The sequence below is a fragment of the Homarus americanus genome, unplaced genomic scaffold (assembly GCF_018991925.1).
Source record: "Homarus americanus isolate GMGI-L3 unplaced genomic scaffold, GMGI_Hamer_2.0 scaffold54302, whole genome shotgun sequence".
NCBI lineage: Eukaryota > Metazoa > Arthropoda > Malacostraca > Decapoda > Nephropidae > Homarus > Homarus americanus.
The window spans coordinates 345001-366187 of NW_024751286.1; the positions used below are offsets into that span (position 1 = coordinate 345001).

Genomic DNA, 21187 nt, shown 5'->3' on the forward strand with positions numbered 1-21187 from the left:
CATGTGTGTGGTGGTGATGGTGTGTCATGTTTGTGGTGGTGATGGTGTGTCATGTGTGTGGTGGTGATGGTGTGTCATGTGTGTGGTGGTGATGGTGTGTCATGTTTGTGGTGGTTTACAGCTCAGGTGTCGTCTGAGGACCTGCGGGCGTCAGTGACAGGCGGGGACCTGGGTGCCGAGTACACCTTCGACCAGTTCCACTTCCATTGGGGCAGCGACGACAAGCTGGGAGGCTGTGAGCACACTGTTGACGACAAGAGGTGAGTCACACACCTTGGAACCTTGAGTCACCCACGCTGAAGTTTGAGTCACATTTGGCCTGAAGTATAAATTCATTTACTTCATTTCACTACCAAAATCAGTTAGACTCTCGACTGATAACAATAACTAACAGAACAACGTAAGTATAGTTGTCATATTCTGATTAACACAACACAAAAAAATAGTCCTCAGTACAATATCTTCCAGAGAAAACGTCAGATTTAGTCTTGTCTTTCCATAAAGTCACAGCCAATGGAAACATCAGATTACAATCGTAGGAAACATTAATGATATAGTTCCCACTTCAGTGTAGAACAGATCAGTTACATCATCGCTGGCACAATAAATAACACAGACCTGGTGTTGACAACCATTAGAACACACTAGATATAAACCTATCTCACTCTACTGCGACAGGTGGGCTTCAGAGCTTCACCTGGTGTTGACAACCATTAGAACACACTAGACATAAACCTATCTCACTCTACTGCGACAGGTGGGCTTCAGAGCTTCACCTGGTGTTCACAACCATTAGAACACACTAGATATATACCTATCTCACTCTATTGCGACAGGTGGGCTTCAGAGCTTCACCTGGTGTTCACAACCATTAGAACACACTAGATATAAACCTATCTCACTCTACTGCGACAGGTGGGCTTCAGAGCTTCACCTGGTGTTGACAAACCATTAGAACACACTAGATATAAACCTATCTCACTCTACTGCGACAGGTGGGCTTCAGAGCTTCACCTGTGTTGACAACCATTAGAACACACTAGATATAAACCTATCTCACTCTACTGCGACAGATGGGCTTCAGAGCTTCACCTGGTGTTCACAAACATTAGAACACACTAGATATAAACCTATCTCACTCTACTGCGACAGGTGGGCTTCAGAGCTTCACCTGGTGTTCAAACCATTAGAACACAGTAGATATAAACCTATCTCACTCTACTGCGACAGGTGGGCTTCAGAGCTTCACCTGGTGTTCACAACCATTAGAACACACTATTAGATATATACCTAACTTCACCTCCCCACTGCGACAGGTGGGCTTCAGAGCTTCACCTGGTGTTCGCCACAACCATTAGAACACACTAGATATAAACCTATCTCACTCTACTGCGACAGGTGGGCTTCAGAGCTTCACCTGGTGTTGACAACCATTAGAACACACTAGATATAAACCTATCTCACTCTACTGCGACAGGTGGGCTTCAGAGCTTCACCTGGTGTTGACAACCATTAGAACACACTAGATATATACCTATCTCACTCTACTGCGACAGGTGGGCTTCAGAGCTTCACCTGGTGTTGACAACCATTAGAACACACTAGATATAAACCTATCTCACTCTACTGCGACAGGTGGGCTTCAGAGCTTCACCTGGTGTTGACAACCATTAGAACACACTAGATATAAACCTATCTCACTCTACTGCGACAGGTGGGCTTCAGAGCTTCACCTGGTGTTGACAACCATTAGAACACACTAGATATAAACCTATCTCACTCTACTGCGACAGGTGGGCTTCAGAGCTTCACCTGGTGTTGACAACCATTAGACCACACTAGATATAAATCTATCTCACTCTACTGCGACAGGTGGGCTTCAGAGCTTCACCTGGTGTTCTACAAGACGGAGTACGGCAGTATGGAGGCGGCACTGAAGAAGTCTGACGGTGTGGCGGTGTTCGCGGTCTTCCTCGAACATTCTCAAGAGGATAATCCCAGCCTGCATAATGTTGTAGCCGGGCTCTCCAGCATCACAAACCCGGGTCAGTGCTGGTGTTTATGTAGTAGTAATAATAACAAATAACATCCAGTATTGTAACAAGAAAACTACTAATAATGACAACATGATGGACAAATTTAAGATAATAACAAAAACAATAACAGGAGCCATGACTAATGTCAATGTCACCCTACAGAGGACAGCACCACCATCAAGCCCTTCCCTCTGATGGAAATCCTTCCTCGTTCCCTCACTGAGTTCTACCGCTACCAGGGATCCCTCACCACCCCCGGCTGTAACCAAGTCGTGACCTGGACAGTGTTTAAGCGTCACATCACCGTCTCTTCCGCTCAGGTATTGTCTAAGTCTTCACTTACTAATGAGGTCAAAGGTTGGAGGAGTATAGTCATTAGTGCAGTTGCCTTGTCTTATATATTTATTTAAGAAACTAAAAGAAACTAAAAGAAATGAAATAAAAAAGTTTATGTCATTCTCCCACACGCAGCTGAAGATGTTCAGGTCGCTGAAGTTTGAGGACGGTGAGGCCATGCAAGACAACTTCCGCCCCATTCAGCCACTGAACGATCGAGAGGTGAGAGAGAGAGAGAGAGAGAGAGAGAGAGAGAGAGATAATATAAAACATAATAGTATATCCATAAAAGTTAACTACTGTTCATGTATTAAAATAGTTAATTAATCCAGACGCTTATCAGTAATATTGTTTTGTTATTTTTCGCAGATCTTCCAGGGGTTGGAGGAGGAAGATATCATCAAACATTAAACGGTTTAAATTAATTAGTACTTAACTTAACTTAACTTAAATATTTACTAACTATTACTGTTGCTATAACCTAAAACATTATTTATAATCATTAATTAATATTTATTAGTGGATGTCCTCTTAGTTATTATTTCTAGGTCATTAGCAGTAATTATATTAATAACCAAACACAGATATATCAATCACCTTTGTCAACCACCACCTTATGTATTTATTTGTTATCATTAATTTGTATTTATCTGAATAAGCTTTGTTTTCATGCAAATATTATGGAAATTAATCATTATGCAAATTACAGTATCGTGAATACCTCAGTTGAGGCCTTGTGTCTAATGGACGGTACATTAATATCAGCCACTGTAACTCACAATAAATCCTGACTGTACTGTGTGTTTACGTCAACCTTATCATCCACCCTGTAGGCAGGAAGCTTCAATTCAATTTCAATTTCAATTGTTTATTCCTTGATAGAGGAAGCGGGATCCTAGTGTTGTCACTAGGTACCCCTGTACAATGACACCAGAAGCATCTGGCAAGTGTGACAAGTATATACAATATAAATATTATAAAGAGGCTTACTAAAGCCTAAGGAAGGAAGGATATTCCTTTAACAAATCATCAATATTATTTACATAATATCTGGCCAGTATGGGGAGGATCATCGTGTCTCCGTCAGGGGGTCGTGGAGTGGTGGTCCAGCAGGCGTCACGGAAGCGTTGTGTGTGGGCAGGAAGCTTCTCTAACACGTTATTATTGAAGCTTAGTTCATTTTAACCAATTTACTTGATGATAAAATTATAGTGTAATTTATTGTAACCAACATTTCTTCAGTATTGTATGTAGTGAAGACGTCAGCAAGAAACTACCATGAGTTCTTACTGAATGGTATACAGTAGTTACGTATTAAGATACACTAAACTAATGTGTACATTATCTTGAGACAAATACTGTATTCTGTCGGGAGTTTAGTAACATGTACAAAACCGCAGCAGTGCGTCTGGGATATGTTTTCTATGTTTTAACTTATTATATTGAAATATATGTGTTGTCGTAGTATACAAGTGCTTTGACTATACCTCACACACACACTACTAATATGTTGAGGGTGCCAAGAGGTCAAAGATTATTAATGTTACGGAATAAAGAAGTACATTCTGTGCCTCCACGCGGGTAACTAACCTAATGACTTATATTATTTTAAAACATTGTGATTATGTAGTAAGCGAGGTTGAAGGCTCCACAAACCCTCAGAAAGTTAAATATATCACTTATAATCAATCTCATTTGGAAATTTAAAAATCATAATATAACCTTAGTTGAGAAGTTTCATAGTTAAACCAAACGTAGTGAAAGAATCCAACTTTACTTTGGCTAGAAAGTAATGGCGATACAAAATCTTTATCACATTCTAAAAAATATTGAAATTATTGACGGGAAAAATTATTCAGGTGAATTTTTTGGGGCAGCACTTGATCTAATTTCATCCAGTACAGAACTTTATTTTCTTACCTCTATCACTCACAATAACCAAATATTACTTTCAATCTTCAACCACCTTATCCCCTGGCCATTACATACATACAATTCAGGTAAAAAAATCCTCCTTATCACACAGAATATTACAGGTGTCTGGCAGATCGTGACTGATATAGATATACTAATATAGAACAAGAATATAGGTTGAGGCGTCCAAGCATAACATATCTTTATCTACTTTGAGAAGAATATCAGGAATGGGATATAAGTTGTCTTGCATTATTTTTGATCTAGATAGTAGCCCTTCTGACGTGATCCAGTTGATGTGGGTAATAGGGACAGTTCACACTAACACACAGATGTGGGTGACTGTGATAAGACTTCCTCTGTGTTATTACCGTATCGGCTCGGCAATTGACGTCCCCATACTCTCCCTCTCTACACTCACTCACTCTCCCTCCCTACACTACCTCCCACTTACACTCACTCACTCTCCCTCTCTACATTCTCACTCACCTCTCACACTCAACACTCTCTACACTCACTCACTCTCCCTCCCTACATCTCCTCTGCAGGTTTTGACCACATCAATAAATACTGAATGCGTCAAAAGGTGGGTTTTAATCATTCCCTTCGACTTGCCCGTCACCTGAACATCCTTAACCAAGGCGTTTACAGGATAGCTTCAGACATATGCTCGTTAGCTCGTTAGTTCGTTTGTGGTTCGTGAGCTCGAAGTGAAATTTGTTGTGCCATTGTTTCTTAGTATGAAAATTGTGCAATATTTTCCTGTGCCATTTTTTCCAGTGCCATTTTTTTCGAGTACGGTGTATTTAATGTATAATGTAAGAATAATTGGGTAATAATGTGGTGTGTTTTGACAAATGCTAAGTTGTTTCTTTTGTTTTGATAATTGCATATTTTGCTTTAATTGTTTTATTTAATGTACCTAATAAACTAACTAACTCAATACTTAATATAAATGTTATTAAATTACTAAGTTCACATGATATTCTTCTTACTCCTTACATAACTTAAATTTGTCTGTCACAAACAGTGATTCTTGTGAGTGTGTTCCCTACTTGCTGCATCCACGTATTTCAACCCCTAGATTAATCACTCTATATTTTTACTTGTCGACTTTGCCTTTCCTCAATGTTGCGGGTAGCGAGGAGGGGCATCACAGTATGTATGTTAATTGATTTGCGGATCGTGTTCCGGGGTAATGGTTAGCCAGTGCAGTTGGCGAGTTGTCCTTTGTTCTTGGACTATACCTTGACACTGGGTCATGCAGCTCGTTAACTTAGGGTGTGGTTGTTGTGTTGATGACAGCTTCTACACTTTAAACAAATTCACGCCTAGGTGGCCCTAGGGCCGGCCATCCTCGTTACACGAGGGGAAACCATTATGTATGTATGTATGTATGAATGTATGTATGTATGTATGTATGTATGTTAAAGGGCTATCTCTTTTCTAGTAAGAACTCATGGTGGTTTGTTGCTGACGTCTTCACTAGATACCAAGGAAGTGTTGGTTACAATAAATTACATTATAATTTTATCGTCAAGTAATTTGGTTAAAATGAACTAAGCTTCAATAATAACGTGTTAGAGAAGCTTCCTGCCTACAAGGTGGATGATAAGGTTGACGTAAACACACAGTACAGTCAGGATTTATTGTGAGTTACAGTGGCTGATATTAATGTACCGTCCATTAGACACAAGCCTCAACTGAGGTATTCACGATACTGTAATTTGCATAATGATTAATTTCCATAATATTTGCATGAAAACAAAGCTTATTCAGATAAATACAAATTAATGATAACAAATAAATACATAAGGTGGTGGTTGACAAAGGTGATTGATATATCTGTGTTTGGTTATTAATATAATTACTGCTAATGACCTAGAAATAATAACTAAGAGAACATCCACTAATAAATATTAATTAATGATTATAAATAATGTTTTAGGTTATAGCAACAGTAATAGTTAGTAAATATTTAAGTTAAGTTAAGTTAAGTACTAATTAATTTAAACCGTTTAATGTTTGATGATATCTTCCTCCTCCAACCCCTGGAAGATCTGCGAAAAATAACAAAACAATATTACTGATAGAAAGCGTCTGGATTAATTAACTATTACAATACATGAACGAGTAGTTAACTTTATGGATATACTATTATGTTTATGTTATCTCTCTCTCTCTCTCTCTCTCTCTCTCTCTCTCTCTCTCTCTCTCTCTCACCTCTCGATCGTTCAGTGGCTGAATGGGGCGGAAGTTGTCTTGCATGGCCTCACCGTCCTCAAACTTCAGCGACCTGAACATCTTCAGCTGCGTGTGGGAGAATGACATAAACTTTTTTATTTCATTTCTTTTAGTTTCTTAAATAAATATATAAGGACAAGGCAACTGCACTAATGACTATACTCCTCCAACCTTTGACCTCATTAGTAAGTGAAGACTTAGACAATACCTGAGCGGAAGAGACGGTGATGTGACGCTTAAACACTGTCCAGGTCACGACTTGGTTACAGCCGGGGGTGGTGAGGGATCCCTGGTAGCGGTAGAACTCAGTGAGGGAACGAGGAAGGATTTCCATCAGAGGGAAGGGCTTGATGGTGGTGCTGTCCTCTGTAGGGTGACATTGACATTAGTCATGGCTCCTGTTATTGTTTTTGTTATTATCTTAAATTTGTCCATCATGTTGTCATTATTAGTAGTTTTCTTGTTACAATACTGGATGTTATTTGTTATTATTACTACTACATAAAGACCAGCACTGACCCGGGTTTGTGATGCTGGAGAGCCCGGCTACAACATTATGCAGGCTGGGATTATCCTCTTGAGAATGTTCGAGGAAGACCGCGAACACCGCCACACCGTCAGACTTCTTCAGTGCCGCCTCCATACTGCCGTACTCCGTCTTGTAGAACACCAGGTGAAGCTCTGAAGCCCACCTGTCGCAGTAGAGTGAGATAGGTTTATATCTAGTGTGTTCTAATGGTTGTGAACACCAGGTGAAGCTCTGAAGCCCACCTGTCGCAGGAGAGTGAGATAGGTATATATCTAGTGTGTTCTCGTGGTAATGAACACCAGGTGAAGCTCTGAAGCCCACCTGTCGCAGTAGAGTGAGATAGGTATATATCTAGTGTGTTCTCGTGGTAATGAACACCAGGTGAAGCTCTGAAGCCCACCTGTCGCAGTAGAGTGAGATAGGTATATATCTAGTGTGTTCTAATGGTTGTGAACACCAGGTGAAGCTCTGAAGCCCACCTGTCGCAACACCAGGTGAAGCTCTGAAGCCCACCTGTCGCAGTAGAGTGAGATAGGTTTATATCTAGTGTGTTCTAATGGTTGTCAACACCAGGTGAAGCTCTGAAGCCCACCTGTCGCAGTAGAGTGAGATAGGTTTATATCTAGTGTGTTCTAATGGTTGTCAACACCAGGTGAAGCTCTGAAGCCCACCTGTCGCAGTAGAGGTGAGATAGGTTTATATCTAGTGTGTTCTAATGGTTGTCAACACCAGGTGAAGCTCTGAAGCCCACCTGTCGCAGTAGAGTGAGATAGGTTTATATCTAGTGTGTTCTAATGGTTGTGAACACCAGGTGAAGCTCTGAAGCCCACCTGTCGCAGTAGAGTGAGATAGGTTTATATCTAGTGTGTTCTAATGGTTGTGAACACCAGGTGAAGCTCTGAAGCCCACCTGTCGCAGTAGATTGAGATAGGTTTATATCTAGTGTGTTCTAATGGTTGTCAACACCAGGTCTGTGTTAGTTATTGTGCCAGCGATGATGTAACTGATCTGTTCTACACTGAAGTGGGAACTATATCATTAATGTTTCCTACGATTGTAATCTGATGTTTCCATTGGCTGTGACTTCATGGAAAGACAAGACTAAATCTGACGTTTTCTCTGGAAGATATTGTACTGAGGACTATTTTTTTGTGTTGTGTTAATTAGAACATGACAACTATACTTACGTTGTTCTGTTAGTTATTGTTATCAGTCGAGAGTCTAACTGATTTTGGTAGTGAAATGAAGTAAATGAATTTATACTTGAGGCCAAATGTGACTCAAACTTCAGCGTGGGTGACTCAAGGTTCCAAGGTGTGTGACTCACCTCTTGTCGTCAACAGTGTGCTCACAGCCTCCCAGCTTGTCGTCGCTGCCCCAATGGAAGTGGAACTGGTCGAAGGTGTACTCGGCACCCAGGTCCCCGCCTGTCACTGACGCCCGCAGGTCCTCAGACGACACCTGAGCTGTAAACCACCACAAACATGACACACCATCACCACCACACAGTGAGTTCACCCATTATAAACATCCCATGGTCCTCCTACCTTCAGTTTTACTTATTAATATCTCTACAAGTACAATAATTCATTAACAAATAAATATCTCATGAAATACTTGATCTAACAGGCATTGTATAGTCATTGTATAATTAATAACTATACATATATTGTCAAAAAGAGACTATAATTATCTGAGTGTCGAGCTATAGTGAGTGTGGCGGCAGACTGAGTGGTAAGTTACCTGAGTGGCCGGTGTTGGTGAGAGTCATCATCTTGGGGACAGTTTTGAAGTGATGCCACTGGAACTCAGGCCATGGCTCCTCCCCCACTACGTCCTCAGTATCCACGTTAACGGGGGATTGCCTCTCACCCCCACACTCTGGGTACATATCCTTCCAGTGCTCAGGTCCTGTACACGACAAACACTTGGCCTTAACCAACACAAACTCTTTCTCAGTAACCATTTAACAAACATAATGGTAACAACTCTACAGGAATGTTGTTAAAATTACAGAAACTAGAACTTGTTCATCGTTAAGTATTTACGTCTTGCCTAACACCAATAATTTGTAGTAAATCGTTGTTAAGGAACACACACACACACACACACAGGCACACAGACACGAGCGCCATACCTGTAGCTGTTGTTAAAAGTGTGGTCCAGCTCACACACTCTTTCTCTTAAGCACATTTAAACAATTAGAATCGACTTCCTGAATGTATATTTCTTCTCACCAATGACTTAACAGCTGATCAGAGTCTGTATCAATAAGTACACTTAACAATGAGCTAGTTATTCAGGTATCCATTCTATCCATTATATGGTGTGTTTTAACACCTTTTGGGCAGCATTATCAGGCTCGAGTGAGTTAAGATGAGACGGAGGGATTCACTATCTGTAACTCACGTGAAGATTTGTGGGGAAAAAGATCTGTTATGTTGGCTTTGTGTGTGTGTGTGTGTGTGTGTGTGTGTGTGTGTGTGTGTGTGTGTGTGTGTGTGGGTGTGTGTGTGTGTGTGTGTATATGAGTGACTGTGTGTGTGTGTGTGTGTGTGTGTGTGTGTGTGTGTGTGTGTGTGTGTGTGTATGAGTGACTGTGTGTGTGTGTGTGTGTGTGTGTGTGTGTGTGTGTGTGTGTGTATGAGTGACTATGTGTGTGTGTGGGGGGGTGGAGGTTCCCTGGTCAGTGGAGGAAGCTGTATTAATCACACTCACCATTGTCGTTTCCACTGTAGCTCCAGTCGGCATGACCTGTGGGTATGTAAATAATCTCAGTAGATCACCAGTTAAGTACAAGAACACGCATTAACTAGCACACTGTTAAGAATAACAACATTGTTAAATAGGAGAACACAGAGTCAGGTTAGTTAGAGAACACTGAGGAAGTTAAAGATCTGAGTAGAACACGAGAATTAGAAGACAACACAAGACATATCCAATACTAGTAGGACAAAAGAACACCAGTAGAACATCAGATTAACAGAAGAACAGACAAGTACTACACCAGCAGAAGAACACTGAGGCATCAGAACACCACCTTACAACTCTACACAATTCAAACTGAGACCAACAGTACCTCTCATTATGACTAGTTTCAAAGTTTACGTATGAGGCAAAGTACTTCATTTGATACATAGTGTTGTCTCAAAGAAACACAACTTACTACTTACATTATACCAAGACAAGAAATATTTATGAACAGATATACGACGTGCATGTCATAAGTGTTGAGGGAAATAATGAATCACTAAATCACAAGTTATTAAGGTTTACAGTATTAGAAAATGAAGAACATAAAGATATCAAGCCTTTTTGAGGGTAATATTATATTATTAATGTTTTATTATTCAAGAGAAAGTTTTATTTTGATAGACTGTCATTACTGTATTATTGTGTTTTAGTGGAGTGTAAAGAGTATGAAGGAGCCAACAGTCAGGTGGCTACTAATTTCTTGGTGTTCAAGTTAACTGTGGTAACAAACAACACGTTTTAGGAGACTTTCTGTGTTACAGTGCCTTATGGTGGGTCAGGAGTGTGGATAAGCTGGAACAGTGGTGTTTAATGGTAGGTAATGAAACCAAGAAGAGGAGGTGAAGGAAGAAAGGTTGTCATACCAGCTACGACCACCGCCACCACCAGAAGAAGAGAACACACAAGCTGTTGGGACATATTGAGTTGAATGATGATGTCCCTGCAGTGTGGCGGCCTAATATACCACCACTATCACCACCCACCACCCCTTGACCTAGCCTATTTGCTAATCTACACCACGAAGATGCAGGAAAACCAGCTTTATGAAGTGAGGCAGATTGTATGAGTATGGTAATTAACTTGGAGCAGCAACATTTTCACATCACCATAAACCAGCACAGCCCATTTAGCGCAGTTACTTTGACGTTGCTTGTTATCAGCGCGATGCTTTGTTGTGTGAAATTGAAGGCTGTGTTCCCCTTCACAGGAGATTGTGGGGAGGATGTACAATCACCTGAAAGTGTTGGGATCCTGAACTACACACCTGTGAGTATTCTGGGTTATAATGTCCCTTACTTGAGGATGTTATAAACATTTCCCCTAACATTCTGTTCTGAATATAAGAGTAAAAAATTATAAAAAAATAAGTGATTCCTCTCTCTCTCTCTCTTGGTGAAGACGGCACGTTATTGAAGCTCTCAGGGAAGAATGCCATACATATGAAAATTATGCCCTTGATCATTATGACAACAGAGAAATTTCAATATATTTTACATGCTTATTAATAACATGTTTATACCTGAATCTGTATTACTTAACAGAAATATGATGAAACAAACACAAATGAGATAAAACAAATAAATATTGTAATATATATAGTCACAGTAGGTGTGACCCAAGTGACTACCACCAGCCCGGCGGCGGTAATGTGTAGAACTGTTTCACGCTCTAAGTTTACTTGAAGATTGGATCACTTGTTTTGATATAATTTACACCTTTTAGTGTGGTGGTCTGACTCCCACACACGAGTCGCAGACGCGGGGGCTCGGAGCAGTGCATACAGCTCGTCCGAAACGAGCGAATGAGCGGTGATCCAAACTATAGTGACCCGGTAATGCCCTCAGCCTCGTTGTAGTGAGAGGTGCACCGGGCGGCCAAAACTGAGGACTGGATGATGGCGCGAACATAACTGCTCCTGATGAAGTTATGGTGTTCAATTTGTGCAGTGTGCAGTGAATAGCACCTACCATAACACCATCAAATTGGCTCTATACCAGATGTGCTTTCTGAGGAAGAAAGTGCTTACAAGATAGACACAAATAGTGAACTAATTGTTCCCACACGGCGTATATGTCGAGGTGAAGGGCTTAGAAAGTGCCACTGTAGCTGCCTAACAAAGCGTTGCTCGTGTCTAAAAGGCGGCCTTCGTTGCCACAGTGTGTGTCATAGCCATAAATCACGTGAAAGTGTTGCTGAAGAATTTTCCATGTGTGCATCATGCTGACGTGTTGGTTAAGATTCGGAGAAGATCGGTCACGGAACTTCATATTCACCCAAGAATTTATATTTTGGCGGCAGACACTGTTTCCAAAGGACTAACGACCCAAGCACTCTAAGTCTTAGGTCATGTGACACCTCTAGCCAATCAGCGTTGTTCTCGGTGTCACGTGATACTCTTGCTCGTGCTGAGTTTCTAGTTCTAGTTGCTAGTGGCAAGAAGGCTTCTCTCTGTACTGGTGTTCTATCTCAGCTTGGCATACAATTCATCGTGTATTTGAAAACAAAGTTCCCATTGACATTTTTAAAGCTCATGGTATGCTGCCAACCTCTGTGAAGTGCTACAGGTGTTCATACGCAAATTATAGAACGATTTTGGAAGGATATCATGAGTTGTGTGCTTCGTTCCGGCGATAAAAAGGAACATTGCCAAAATTTTTTATTCTGTATTTGTTCCAAGCTGAATACAACGATCACAAGACTTTACTCCACCACTTCCTCCTACAGGTAACATCACTTTACCCTGCAGCATCTGTTAATTTAGGGGGGGTTAGGTTAGGTCAGGTCCTTCTAGTTACTCTGGTTGGTAAATTGTTTTTTAAATGAAGGTCAGATTCGCTTGAAACACCACACAGTACACCAGGAAAACTTTTTATTGTTAGTAAGTGTAGTTTCCATGAGTAACCTTATCCGATTCTGTACCGTTTGTTGTAAATGCGAAATGAAAGTTATTTGGATAGTATCTTTCATATATATAGTAGTGTTGCCGATGTATACCATTTTCTTCTACCATTCGAACTAAAAGAGTGCGGAAAGTTCGAAGGGGAAACTGCGAATTTACAGTTAACCAGCGTGCCAACCAAAAGTTCACACATGTTTTAAAGAGGAAAATACAAAATAAATGAAGAATAGAAGATGTATATATTAAAGTTTAAATAAAATAGTAACTTATTTGCTCCTTAAATGACGTACATAGTCTCTTCATTGATATACAGTATATAGCATACATTCACGTAATTTTTCCTTATCACATGACAGTTGCGAAACTGATAGAGCAATGGGAACCTTTGAAACTATATTTTACCAGCATAAGTATGGCGGAAAAACTTTCACACAATTTTATCTATTCTAGAAAGCTTAAATGATCCATCCATACGCTTATACTTCCATTTTCTCAACTATATTTTGCCAAAGTTTAATAACTTAACCTTCTTTTACAACGTCAAGAACCTTTAATACAACATAAAAGATGCAGTGATCTTTACCGTGATGTATTGTGGAGTTACATGAAGAGAGATGAAGTGAACAGGATGTCAAGTTCCGTACAGCAACTATAGATCCTGGAGACAACACAAAATTCTTCCCCCTTAATCAGATATATCTTGGGGTAGAAGTTGATGGTCTGAAGAGTATAGAGGCAGGAAAGACATGGTAGAAGATGTGATGAATAGGTGCAGGCAATTTATGATTATATCTTGCAAAGAAAAAAAAAAGGTTTCACTTGGTAGCGAACCTACAGTATACAGATGTTTTCTGTATTACGACTTACTTTTTATTCCATACCAAAATAAAACGTATTTCAAAATCAATAAATATCGTCTTTGAATATTTTATATTTATTTCCTGTTTAGTTCAGTTACTCAATAATTTTACACGTTTTCTCTTATGTGACGTATGGCAACTGTCCGGTGTGAACTAAGCTAGGAAGTTAGATGGGGTTGCCTGGTTAGGTTGGTGAGGTCTTCTAACAACGCGAAGGTGGGTGAGTGGTGGTGTGGGTATTGTGGTGGTTGGTGTAGGTGGGTGGTGTAGGTGGTTGGTGTAGGTGGGTGGGTGGTGGTTGGTGTAGGTAGGTGGGTGGTGTAGGATTAGAGACTGGTGTAGGTGGGTTATGGGAGAGTGATGTAGTAGGTGGGTGGTGTAGGTAGGTGTAGGTAGGTAGGTAGGTGGGTGTATAGGTAGGTGGGTGGGTGGTGTAGGTGGGTGGTGTAGGTTGGTAGGTAGGTGGGTGGTATAGGTAGGTAGGTGGGTGGTGATAGGCAGGTGGGTGGGTGGTGTAGGCGGGTGGTGTAGGTGGGGTGGCATAGGTGCAGGTAGGTGGCAGGTGGGTGGGTGGTGTAGGTGGGTGGTGTAGGTAGGTAGGTAGGTGAACGAATCTTTGTGAGGTAACCAAATGAGCTGCTTAACCGCATTTCCAGTTAGTTTTGAAATATAGTTGAATACCATTTGGTAATTAATCATTGTCGACAGTTTTTTTTAACGAATTGAAGTGAATTGGAATTAATGCGATGAATTGATGTGAAGTGATGTTATATAAAAATAAAATTATATGTTTCTTGATGTGACCAGCATATTGATATTTTGTCAAAGTTTGTTCAACATGTCGAATGTGTGAAACCAATATCACACTTGAATGTTTTGAACAAGGTACAGTAGGGTATTTAATGGGGGAATCCAGTATGACACATTTAATATCTTGCCCACTAAATTCAGACTAATATCGATCAACTTTCCAAACATGAAAAATATTAGAAAAGACCAGAGATGCAGCCCGAATGATAACCATTTTGAACAACTCATTATGACCAGATGTAATCCACAGTAATCTGGAGTTTGGACTGTGTAGTTGTGAATAATGATCAGGATATGAAGATTTGTATGGCAGTTATCATGAGCTGTTAGTGTGTGTGTTGTCACCTCGTATGGAAATACAGGGTGTCCATAAATGATTACCCTAAAGCACTATGCTCTCATGCTCTAATCAGGGTAATCATTTATGGACAGTTGGACACCCTGTAAAATGGTTGTTATGAAACCTCGATTTTTTAATATGAAATTTAAATAATGGAATTGAATTGGAACTGATAAATTTTTAGTTTGTCGGAGTTGGAATTGACAAAATGGAATTGATCCCCACCCCTGGCTACAGTTGGTAGACAGGAGTGACAGGGAGGCCTCCGTTATGCCTGCTGTAATACTTCCCCAAGCAGCAATAATATGTGTCTGCTCATTCATGCACTTTTAGTTGTATCATTTTGTACAGAAAAGTTGTAGATCCAGTCACTGATTCTTTTCACATAAATAATCTGATCTTGAAGTGACGGCATATGGTTAGGTGACCAGGTTATATTGTTAGACAGATACCAGAGAGGGATGTGGTCAGGTTAGAAAATTAAGACAGGTAGGGATATGGTTAGTTGTGTTATTAGACAGGTAGGGATATGGTTAGGCTGAGATGCCAGACATACAGAGATGTGATAAGGTTGGGATTTAGGAAGACAGGAAGGTAGAAGGTATCTCACAAACCTGGGGACTGCTTCCATGTTTTATTTTACGAAAGTTATATATAATTTAAAGTTAATTTAACACTTTATATAATATAAAAAAACTTTGGATTTTTTAAACTCTGATTTATAATAATATAAGAAAGACTGAGACCATGGGATTAATTAAGAGCGTTAAGAGCGTGGAAGAGCGTTAAGAGCATGTTCAGTGTGTCCTCCAGGGTATCTCAGGCAGGCATTCACTCTAATGGTAAACATGCGTGTCACCCTCTTGTATGTTAGACGCGAGATGGATCTTACAAAGTCCCCAACAACTTCTTTGAGGTGATGAATGTTACAAGGGCTGGTTTTGTACGCAGCGACTTTAACAGAAAGAAGATCAGTTGGCTTGAGGTCTGGAGAATGAGTGAACCAGATGTGTTTGGTCTTGAAAGAGTAGATTTCTCGTCTCCCAAGCAGTGTGGGGAGTTGCACCATCTTTCTCAAACCACTACGGAGAGGGAAATGGTGAACTTGCCGACGACACAGTGATAATTTTCCTAGTTCACCGTCATCTCATCCCCGTTCTTTATCCTCGAGCCACATTGGTCCTATAGTGTAACTAGAGCTCTCACAAACCACACTGTACACTATAACACTTCACACGGTGGAGGCGACTCTCAGTTACATGATCATGACGATATTCACTTCCCCAGAATCAGTAATTTTTGGCTGATCATTACGCCATTAAGGTTGAAGTGAGCTCCGCCAGTCACCCACACCCGGTCAATCCAATTTCATCTGCCTCCATCATCTCATTGAATCACTGAGACATAGGGTGACTGGTGGTCTTATCCGTGTGTGTGTGTGTGTGTGTGTGTGTGTGTGTGTGTGTGTGTGTGTGTAAGAGGGTGTTTGGATATACTGTAGATTTTATAGGTACAGTAGTTCTTGCTTCAGGATCCAGTGGGCAGTAGAGTGAGAGAGCTATAGTTCTTTCGAGCGTCAATGAGAGACTTTTCTGATGATTGTCCCTAAGTTCTCCTCTGAACGTCTGGGCTAAACACACTCTTCGATTTCTTGCGTCTGTGAACAATACCTTGATCCTGGAGCCTTTATGGCGGTGTTGACCATCTAACTTTGAAATGTTTACCGTACAGTTGCTGAGTCTTCCCCACGGTATCATTCATTGTGTGGCAGCGTATGATCTGTTAGTGCTAAGCTGGTGAAACTTACTGTAGTGAAGATAATAACAGTATATAATATAATATTAAATTGAAGAATAAACAAGAATGAACAAGATACCAGGTAGGGATGTGGTCAGGTTGGAATGTTATAAAGGTAAGGATGTGGTCAGGCTGGGATGTTATATAGGAAATGATGTGGTCAGATTGGGATGTTATGCAGGTAGGGATGTGGTCTGGTTGAGATGTTATACAGGTAGGCATGTGGTTAGGTTGGGATGTTATGCAGGTAGGGATGTGGTCAGGTTGGGTTGTTATGCAGGTAGGGATGTGGTCTGGTTGAGATGTTATACAAGTGGGGATGTGGTCAGGTTGGGATGTTATACAGGTAAGGATGTGGTCAGGTTGAGATGTTATACAGGTAGGGATGTGGTCTGGTTGGGATGTTATACAGGTAGGAATGTGGTCAGGTTGGGATGTTATACAGGTAGGGATGTGGTTAGGTTGGGATATTATACAGATAAGGATGTGGTCAGGATGGAATAGTCCTCGGGTATGGCTGAGAACCGGATGAGAGATGCAGAAGGGGTGGCGGGCATCGAACCATGTTGCAGAGTGTGTTGTTGCCTCCTGCACCACCAGAGTGTTTCCCCCTTCTGGAGCCCACTAGCTGGAGGGTCCTCACAACAACAACTGTGAATAACGTATGCCATTGCCTTATCTTACTCTCTGTCCCTCTCTCTATCTCCCTCTCTCTCTATATCTCTGCGCAAGATGTGCGTCTTTTCAAGTTGCCAGTTTGTACCCTGCACGAGTCGCTCATGAGAGATGCACAGCCAAGGCACGAGATCTTTGTTCTCCAAAGAGTGTCTGGAGGTTAAAGCAAGGGACTATTGCCATGATGTGGGCTGGTGGTTGAGGTTGATCTTAGCGTGATGTGACAGTGCTCCACCAAGCACCGTCGACACCACCACCCAAACACATTATCATCGTCACAAAACCCGCCACCAACACCACCATCCTCCTCCTCCCCCGGTCGTCAAGGCTTCTGGAAATCCAAACGGTGTCAGAAATATGAATCAAATATGCTTAAAGATGTCTCTGTATATTCTGCCTTAATTAGCTGCCAATTCTCACGTTCCCCTTTCGCGACATTATGCAGTGCCAGTCTCTCTGGGTGCAAGATAGAATGACAAAAATTGTTCAGAAAATGAAGAGAAAATTGCATCTCCCGGCGAGTCAGTACACCGGCGAGGCCACACACGGGGTGCCAGCTCCGACAACTCACACGAAACACGAATAAAACTCTCACTAAAGATTCATTATCCTCATTCTGAAGTTTCGCTTTACAAAATACGTGGATCTTATCTCCTGCAGGTAGACACTAAAGGGCTGAGACTTTAGTTCCAAGAAATGAAATATGTTAAAATGAGAAGGTAGATTAAGCAACAGCGCCGCTAGGTCCGGGCAGCAGCAGAAGCAGGAGCCGACGCCTGGCACCCCAGTGTAGTTCAGTGTGCCGGTGACGGTGGAGGTGATAGGACGGGGAAACCTCAGCCAACAAAGACTAAATACACACCCGCGCTGACCCGCCCGAGGACCCGCTCTCAGGACCCACATAAACTTTCTCCCCTTCCTCCACATACACGAACGAAGCCGCCACCAACATGAGGACTCTCTTAGCAGTCACCATCATCTTCGCCACAGTCCTGGGCACAGGTAAGGTGGTCGGGGAGGACCTGGATGTTCACGATGATCATGGCCTCCCGTCTTTGTATGGCCGGCGGCTCTTCCATCGTGATTTTAAGAAGCCATTCCATGTTTTCAAAGTTGGGAAGATTCTGTAATATTGAAGCCTGTGTTTGTAATAGTGATGATAATAGTGCCGCTTTAACTGGGCAATAAATCGGTAACCTGCCAACTTTGAACCCCCTAAGCTGACCTTCAGACATCGTTCGGGGTCACCATAAGGGAACAAAGTTATGACAATGATCTTTGGGCAACAGTCAGACTATAATCGTCTCCTTCACACACACACACACACACAAACTCCAGAAATCAGTATCGCGTTATATATGAACCCCTTGATTGACGTGTTAAACTGATATTGATAGATGGAATTGATTTATCATCTCACATTTCATCCATAACATCTTGGGGACAATAGAGTTACCCGTCTCTGAGTGTGACAGCATCCACGTTGGTAATGATCTTCTGGTGCTGTGACTGAGCCTTACATGCTAGAATTTATCAGAAAGAAAAAAGCAGCCGGTGATCTGATACCAAATGGTTCCCGGCATCCATGACGGTCTGCGGGCTGGATTTTCTTCAGGTGGAACTCTCGAAATTGTAATTCTAAGGTGAAACTTTCTCAGTATCATGGCTCTTGAGATGAAACTTTCTTAAGCTGAACAAAAATTGACGAAGATTTCTCAAGTCAGCGCCTTAAGAATGAGACTTCCCCGAAATGGTGGGTTAGAGGCGAAACTTCTTCGGCTTTCTGGTCCCAACATGAAACTCTCTCAAATAGACGTTTCAAGGTTAATCTTTTGTGGTGAAAGAATAAGTTGGTATAATTGAGCGATTTTTTTCTCGCTTCCTTTCTGTTTTTCTCCCTTGACATCGCTTTCTTTTTCTGAGTGTCTCTCTCTCTTCCAAGCTATCCTACACTTCTCCTCACACTAACCTTCCATTGCTTTCTCTACTTTCTTCTCACACTCATATCTTTGCCTCCTCTCCTCAACCCCACCCCTCCACTCCCTCCCCTCCTCACCCCCACTCCTCACCCCTCCCTCCCCATCTCTCCTCACTCTCTCATCCCACCCCTCTCTCCCCACCTCTCCTCACCCTCTCACCCCACCCCTCTCTCCCCCCACCTCTCCTCACCCCACCTCACCCCTCCACCCTCCCTCTCCCTCACCCCCACTCCCACCCCTCCACCCCTCTTCACCCCCACCTCACCTCCCTCCTCACCCTCCCCCCACCTCTCCCTCACCCCCTCACTCCACCCCTCCTCCCCACCTCTCCCTCACCCTCCTCACCCCACCCTCCCTCCCCCACCTCTCCTCACTCTCTCACCCCACCCCTCTCTCCCCACCTCTCCTCACCCTCTCCCCCACCCTCCCTCCCCACCTCTCCTCACCTCTCACCCCACCCCACTCCCCACCTCTCCCACCTCTCACCCCACCCCACCTCTCACCTCCCTCACCCCCCCCTCCCCCCACTCCTCCCCCTCCACTCCCCCTCTCCCTCACCCCCCACCTCACCCCTCCCACCCCCCCCTCCCACCTTCTCACCCTCTCACCCCACCCTCCTCCCTCACCTCCTCCTCACCCTCTCACCCCACCCCTCCCTCCCCACCTCCTCCTCTCACCCCTCCTCACCCCACCCCCTCCCTCCCCACCTCCCTCCTCTCACCCCACCCCCCTCCTCACCTTCCTCACCCCTCTCACCCCACCCCTCTCCCCACCTCCCTCACCCCTCACCCCACCCTCTCACCCCACCCTCCCTCCCCCACTCCCACCCCTCTCACACCCACCCTCCCCACCCCTCCACCCTCCTTCCCCTCTCACCCACCCTCTCACCCCACCCCACCCACCCTCCCTCCCCACCCCTCCTCACCCTCTCACCCCACCCCTCCCCCACCCCACCCCTCTCTCCCCACCTCCTCCTCTCACCCTCTGCACCCCACCCTCCCTCCCCTCCCTCCCTCACCTCTCACCCCACCTCTCTCCCCACCTCACCCTCTCACCCCACTCTCTCCCCGTCTCACACCCCACCCCCCTCCCCACCTCTCCTCACTCCCACCCCACCCACTCTCCCTCACCCTCTCACCCCACCCCTCCCTCCCCACCTCCTCTCCCCCACCCCTCTCTCCTCACCCCACCTTCCTCCTCTCCCCACCCTCTCCTCCATCCTCTCACCCCCACCCTCTCTCCACCTCACCCTCTCACCCCACCCCCTCTCCCCACCTCCCTCACCCCTCTCACCCCACCCTCCTCTCCCCCCCCCTCACCTCACCCCACCCCTCCCCACCCCTCCTCCCTCCACCCTCCTCACCCCTCCTCACCCCACCCCTCTCCCCTCCTCCTCTCCTCTCACCCTCCCACCCCACCCTCCTCTCCACCTCCTCCTCTCTCTCACCCTCACCCCCTCCTCCCCACTCTCCCTCCTCACCCTCTCACCCCACCCTCCTCCCACTCTCTCCTCACCCCCTCTCCACCCCACCCCCTCTCCTCCCCACCTCCCTCACCTCTCTCCCCACCCCCACCTCTCCCACCTCACCCTCCTCCCCACCCCCACCCTCCTCTCCCCCACCTCCTCCTCACCCCTCTCACCCCACCCCCACCTCCCTCCCCACCTCTCCTCACCCTCTCCCCACCCCCACACCCCCCTCTCCTCACCTCCCACCCCACCCTCCCTCCCCACCTCTCCTCACCTCTCCTCACCCCCTCACCCCACCCTCTCTCCCCACCTCTCCTCACCCTCTCACCCCACCTCTCCCCAAGTAGGTAGTATACGAGTGACTTTTTAACCTACTTTCACTGTTCATGATGTACAGTGTGTTCTCTTGGGGCACTGTCGGGAAGGTGTTCTGGCCCACTTCACCTGTACAGTTACGAGAGATTTGACTAATCCTTTGTGGCTACTCTCATTACCTGCCCAATATCCATCCTCATTTAAGGAAAGATACAAAGATAGTTCCCAAAC

General features: G+C 43.7%; 3 protein-coding genes across 3 annotated transcripts in view; 2 read left to right on the plus strand and 1 right to left on the minus strand.

Moving 5' to 3' along the window:
• Positions 1 to 3168, plus strand: part of LOC121854589 (carbonic anhydrase 2-like) — a 5706-nt gene extending 2538 nt beyond the window's left edge. Inside the window, exons 4-8 of the mRNA XM_042349280.1 lie at positions 122 to 260; positions 1873 to 2045; positions 2199 to 2356; positions 2508 to 2594; positions 2742 to 3168. Coding sequence (XP_042205214.1) covers positions 122 to 260; positions 1873 to 2045; positions 2199 to 2356; positions 2508 to 2594; positions 2742 to 2783 — 599 coding nt within the window. The 3' untranslated portion in view covers positions 2784 to 3168. The remainder of the gene's footprint in view (positions 1 to 121; positions 261 to 1872; positions 2046 to 2198; positions 2357 to 2507; positions 2595 to 2741) is intronic.
• A 2752-nt stretch (positions 3169 to 5920) lies between these two features.
• LOC121854590 (carbonic anhydrase 2-like) lies at positions 5921 to 10751 on the minus strand. The gene is made up of 8 exons (XM_042349281.1): positions 10677 to 10751; positions 9778 to 9813; positions 8803 to 8970; positions 8387 to 8525; positions 7050 to 7222; positions 6739 to 6896; positions 6510 to 6596; positions 5921 to 6346 (listed from the first exon to the last, which is right to left on the minus strand). Exons 1-8 carry the CDS (start codon positions 10729 to 10731, stop codon positions 6305 to 6307), a joined length of 858 nt encoding a protein of 285 aa, XP_042205215.1. The 5' UTR covers positions 10732 to 10751; the 3' UTR covers positions 5921 to 6304.
• A 7219-nt stretch (positions 10752 to 17970) lies between these two features.
• LOC121854594 (protein piccolo-like) overlaps positions 17971 to 21187 on the plus strand; it is an 85251-nt gene continuing 82034 nt past the window's right edge. The window contains exon 1 of the mRNA XM_042349295.1: positions 17971 to 18196. Within this exon, the coding sequence (XP_042205229.1) occupies positions 18145 to 18196 (52 nt within the window). The 5' untranslated portion in view covers positions 17971 to 18144. The remainder of the gene's footprint in view (positions 18197 to 21187) is intronic.